The sequence below is a fragment of the Cynoglossus semilaevis genome, chromosome 5, assembly GCF_000523025.1.
Source record: "Cynoglossus semilaevis isolate Cse_v1.0 chromosome 5, Cse_v1.0, whole genome shotgun sequence".
NCBI lineage: Eukaryota > Metazoa > Chordata > Actinopteri > Pleuronectiformes > Cynoglossidae > Cynoglossus > Cynoglossus semilaevis.
The window spans coordinates 7,911,046-7,917,045 of NC_024311.1; the positions used below are offsets into that span (position 1 = coordinate 7,911,046).

General features: G+C 40.1%; 1 protein-coding gene across 1 annotated transcript in view; it reads right to left on the reverse strand.

Moving 5' to 3' along the window:
* Positions 1 to 6,000, reverse strand: part of adamts18 (ADAM metallopeptidase with thrombospondin type 1 motif, 18) — a 35,759-nt gene that overhangs the window by 28,659 nt on the left and 1,100 nt on the right. Inside the window, exon 3 of the mRNA XM_008310279.3 lies at positions 4,927 to 5,240. Within this exon, the coding sequence (XP_008308501.1) occupies positions 4,927 to 5,240 (314 nt within the window). The remainder of the gene's footprint in view (positions 1 to 4,926; positions 5,241 to 6,000) is intronic.

The following is a 6,000-nucleotide window of genomic DNA, read 5'->3' on the forward strand; positions in this document are numbered from 1 at the left end:
AAATAAAAAAAATAAAAAAAAGTTCATTCTAACCAGTGGTGTCAAACTGATTTGGTTCAAGAGCCACAAAAACCTAATTTAAAAGTCAATTTTCTAAGTATATAAGATATATATCATTATTATTTGTTCAAATTTAATGAAATAAAAATAATTTTACTAAAAAAAAAATTCCTGTTTGTTCTAAACAGAACCGAAGAAGATACAGAATTATTTTTTTTAAATCTAAATCAGGACTTGGGACAGGACATCATCTCAACCCCAGATGGACCAGAGTGCAGACAGGCTGCTGGACTTATCCAGCCAGGGCTGGGGTTGAGGGGTTGTTTCCCAGCCATGGGGAGTTGGTCCTCCCTTCTAGGGACTGGGCTGAAAATAACATTTTAATTAACTTGTTCAGAATGAGCTTTATGTTCTCAGCATTAGCTTTATGTACTTTAAATAGAAAGAGGCTGCAAAAAGTAGGAGGATAGTGAAAGTAAACTCTGGCCTACAACGTACACAGCACAATCGAGGATCATTCTAGAAACCTATTAAACTGTGTTTGGTATTTAACCTACAAACTCTCCAACAGCACCAAGCTGGAGAGAGTGAGGAAGCCTGGGAAAAGAGAAAATGGTTTTTCACACCACGTGGAGCCACATCTCTGTTGGAGACAGGCAGGGGTCGAAGGTCGAGCTTCTGTCGTACAACAGTCACTGGTGGCTGCCAAAACATGCAGCAACCTGTCTGTGATGTCCGTCAGACACCACGTCTGATCTCAGCTGACAGAGAAAGACAGTGGACGCTGGGGGAGAGGGGAAAGAGCGGGGAGGAGGAAGTGGGTGTTCTGACACTCTGTTTAGTGTTCCTCCTTTCACACATTTTTGTCTGAGCAGCTGGTGGGCTCCGTATTGTGATGTTTACACCATATATCAATCACCTGTCAAAATCTGAAGGTAAACAGTTACAGAGAAACTTTTTTGGTCCAGGGAAAATCTCGTAACAATAAGTAAACGGACCGTGTAGATGGATGGATGGAACTGTATTATATATCATAATATTTAATATTTTATTTATTAAATATTATGATATCATTGGCGAATATCATTGGCGAATATCTAAAATATACACAGTCTTTGGAGTGACTCAGGGTTACGCACCAACTGATTATGTGACTGATAAAATCTTGTATCCTGATACGAGGGCTTAATAAGGATATCTGTGATTAAAAGACAGACAGGAACAGCGTGTGCGGTGATTACAGTTGGAAACCCCTCTTCGTCTGTTCGTCCTAATCGCCTTCCAATTCTAGCCAACTCTCCTCAATCCAATCAACTACACCCCCTGCTTCCAAGTGCTTGGCCCAGACCTGGATGAATGTCTAAAACAGGCTGGTCCTGGTTTGGCCCAGTAGCTGGTGTTGACACCTCTGAGCCATTAGCAGGCAGGGTCCAGTCCAAGACCTTTATTTCAGACACGTTCTTTTCCCCGTTCTCCTTTTACCCCGTGTCTGTTAAAAGGAGTCGATGACGTAAAGACACAGAAAGCAATTTTTCTTTCTTTCTCTCACTCCATTTCTTCTCCAAAGCTCTTTGACATAAACTAAATCTATCTCCTAAACTCTCTATAAAGAGACCATCCAGCCTCCTTGGGAGCTTCCACCCAGGACAATGAATTCCCATTATTCTTTCAGAGCACTCCACACCCCCCGTTGGCTCCAACCATCTCGCTCCTTACAGATTACTTCCCTGTTTTGCTTTTCCTTTTCTTCGTCCAACATCTAATCTTCTTTTTTTCTCACTTTCTCCCGACTTCTTCCCTTTTTTGCATTGGCTCAACCCCAAAGGTAATCTCCCCAGCTGCGCTGCATGGAGCCGATTGGCCCTTCGTTCTGTCAAATCTAAATATTATGAGCTGTTTACAGCTGCCTTTGTTTTTAGCTTTGCTGAAGCCGCCACATGTGAAATGCACTCGACGTCTGTTACATATGTTTAGATCGTATGTCTTAATGTGTGCCATAGAAATTGTTGGAGCATTTCAAGAAATGTATTTACTAATTTGTAAAAAATATGTAGAAAATATTTTGAACAAATCATATAGAAAAAATGATACTAGTAACTATATACACTGTCAATTGTAAATTTACAGATTTATGTTTAATAAAACAAAAAAATGTTCTTTTGGAGTTCTTACAAATAAAGGATCATTGTATTTGGTCAAAATTTGTCTGGAGGTCTTTTTGTTTAAAAAAAAGAAAATCAAGATAAAATCGTATCTTGAACAAAGAAAATGTGAATTACTACGTATCGTGAGTTGCATCATTAGATCTCTATTTAACTGTATGTTTGAATATTGCAAAAATATCAACCCTAAAAATGCACAGCAGAATGAAAGTGTTGTGATAGAACCGACTCTCGGTGTTTCAGGGTAAAGTCAATGCAACAAACTCACAACGGCTCTGCATCGATTCCACCACTTGTCTTCACACAACACTAAACTCTAACGGATGATTGTAACGGACCAGCGATGGTCGAGAGACACTTACAGTAAACACAGAGAGCGAGCAGCGGCCGCAGCATTTAGAGCCACTCCATTTTCAGACTATTTGACAGCAATTACCTTGTAAAGTAGAAAAACAGGCTGAAGGACAAACACAGACTGAGAACACTTCTCTTCTCCTAATGGAGGAAGTGCCAGACTCAGAGTGGCGATAAGCAGGAGACCCTTACAAAATAACTCATAATGAATCTCCTCGGTCTGTTTTGGAGGCTCACAGAAAGTCCTTGGTCCTTAAAGCATCACCAAGGTTTTTATCGTCTCCTTGAAATGTTCTTTTTTACATTTTTGTTGCGAGTGATCAGGATGTGGTCTAAATAAAATATTCATCAGTGGGAAACAGAGCCAGCAGGGGGCAGGTGGTACTTGTCTTTTAAATCACTTATTTTTGTTGTTCAGGTGTCAACTGTTATTTTGGATAAATTATCACGAAACATATTAATGTGTTTATAAGGACAACATTAATAAATATGTACGTCAGAGTATGAGACACGTTCTGGTAATTTTGTAAAATGGGAATAAAAATCGCAGCTTTATTTCTGTCTCAGTTGGAGTTAATTAGGACTTATCGTCAATGTCAGACCGACTGAAGACTGATTTTGAAGAGAAAAGAAAAAAGAACAAAGACACAAGACAATGATAAGACAAATAAAAAAATGGATCAAAGGGTTCAGTCAGGCTCATTTAAATGCAGTCATGAGCCAATCACTAAGTCCTCGTAGTCAATGGAGAGTCAATGGGGTTTTGTTATTAGGGGAAGCTTGTTCCCCTGAAAGGGACAATGCAAAGATTAGCGGTCTCAGCCAGGAGCTCCAACTTCAGCTGGTTTTAAACTGACGACAACAAGAAAAGACTTAAAGAGAAGACAAAGGAGAGGGAGAGGGAGGAGGAGGAGGAGGAGCAGGTTTAAGAAGTTCTACCACGAATGGAGGTCGGGTGTTCATAGAGCGTAGAGTGTCTGCTCCAGGCTGGAGGACTCTATGAAGAAGTCTGTGTACTCTGTATATGAAGCAGTCTGTGTACTCTGAAGAATTATTTTACAGACAGAATTAACACAGACCTGGTTATGTCCAGATACAGGAGAACAAATGGTGTGGTGGACTGATGACTACAGTTTTTACCAAGGAACCATCCTGACTGGTGCAGACCTGTTAACCAAGGAACCATCCTGACTGGTGCAGACATGTTAAATTATGGGAATTATGGGTAAAATCTGGTAAATGTCTTGTAATGTGTCCTCAGCTGAGTATAGCGAGTACTATACTTAGATGATACTATACTGAGGTGAGTACTATACTGATGTGATACTGTACTGAGGTAAGTACTATATTGAGATGATACTGGACACAGGTAAGTACTACATTGAGGTAATACTATACCAATGTGATACTGTATTGATGTAAGTACTATACTAAGGTGAGTACTGCACCGAGGTGATACTGCGCAGCAGTGTCAGATTGGTGTTTTCCTGTGAACCTCCTTCCTTCTCACCCTTCAACCCTTTATCTATTCACGTCTCACTAATGTTCACACAGGGTCTGAACAAAGCAGCAGTAACTGATGCTCACACTCATGGTCGATGATGTCATCATTCTGGCACAGTCCACTGTACATTGTGTCTTATCAAAACAACTGGGTCATGAGAGGAGAGAGGGATTTAAGGACGTGTTGAGATTAAAGTATGGATGGAGAAAATGTAAACACTAACGTTAGGGATCGTCAACAAACTCTATGCATCAGACAACGTACAGGTCTATGTCCCTGCAGGAAGTTCAGTTCCCGACATTCAAAGGTCAAATACCACAGAAGTATCAACTGGAATACTAGGTGAATGGGCGACAATATATTTGACTTTAAACTTGAAAAACACAAGGGAGCAAAATGTTTATATTTGACTTTAAACTTGAAAAACACATGAAAGCAAAATGTTTTTATGTCTGTGAAAAATGAACTTCAACTTCTCACAATTCGATCCAATATCAATTCAATATTGATCTAAATGTAAACTGATATTAACTATGTATTTTGTTTCATGCCCTTGTGAACAGCCATGGTATAACTTCGCATTTTGAGCAATAGAAGATCTGAAAATAAAGCATCAGCACAATGATGCTATTACTGAACATGGTGTACAAAAGTAAAACAAGAAAACAGAAACATGACAGCACCACCATTTGCTGTGGAGCATCAGTCAGAATGCACAGCTACAGTGTGCTCACAACTTTTTTAATTTTTTTTTAAAAATTGCTGTGGAGCATCAGTCAGAATGCACAGGAATCTAGATGTTTTCTATGTGCTCTAAGGTACAGTGTGCTCACAACTTTTTACATTTTTGCCAAAACTCGTAACCCAGACACAGGACTGCTGTCAGAGCAGGTGGACAGTACTCACCAGTCCAGAGCAGGTGGAGATGGCTGCCAACGAGGCTGAAAGGTTCCGGACGTATCCTTGATAGAGGCAGTTGTTCAACCCTGGGTCCCCCGTCACTGTTGTGGTGCCGTCTGAGCTCAGGGTCTGCACAGTGAAACCCGGTCCAATCACAGAAGACGGACGCAGGTCCAGGTGCATGTCCTGCCCAAATGCAGACAGGCGATAGTGCAGTAGAGAAGAGACAGACCGTCTGACACGATGGCTCTTCCTGGAGACATCGTGGGTCAGGTAACTCCCATCGTAGTCCACTTCCACCGGGATGACAAAGACATAGTCTGCAGGTGGGATAGTAGCAGGTAGCACGTAAGACATAAGAAATATATATGCATATAAACCAGGTGTGTCAAACATACTGCCCACAGGCCAAAACCGGTCCACTTGGGATTTAAATATGGCCTGCTTGATGTATTTTGAAAATTACAGGACGGAAGGGGTTAAATTTTATATCAATCTTTTTCCCACAAATTTAAACGTCATTAAAAACACATTAACATAAATCCACTGTAACATAGCTTTACCTGTCAATCATATCTATATCCCAGGATTTGTAAAAATCACAAAAAAAATTATTTTTTCCATAAAGTGAAAATCACCCCTGAGAGTTAAACCGACAACCGTTCACACTTTCATTCACACCTAAGGTCAGAGTGTTAAGATGACCTGAGCCTGATGTTTCTGGACTCTGTGACCGCTGGAAAACCTGGAGAAAACCCACACCCATCAGCGGGACTTGAACTGCTGTCCTTCTCTCCTGTATGGCACGAACACTAACCATTCTGGTCAACTTTTTCTTGAACATAATAAACTATTATATTTCTTATTTTCCATGCCACATAATTATTAAGGTAAAGAAGGACACCAGCAGCTATAATTAGAAGTGTCCTGCAGATATTAAAGTCACGTGATCTATATTCAAAATTAAGTTTGTCTCCAGAAAACATAATAAAAAATGTGCATTTTAAATATGGAACAGTATCTCAAGTTTAAAATGATTTTGTTTGGGCATTTGTTATAGTGAGACAGCAGTGAGAAATA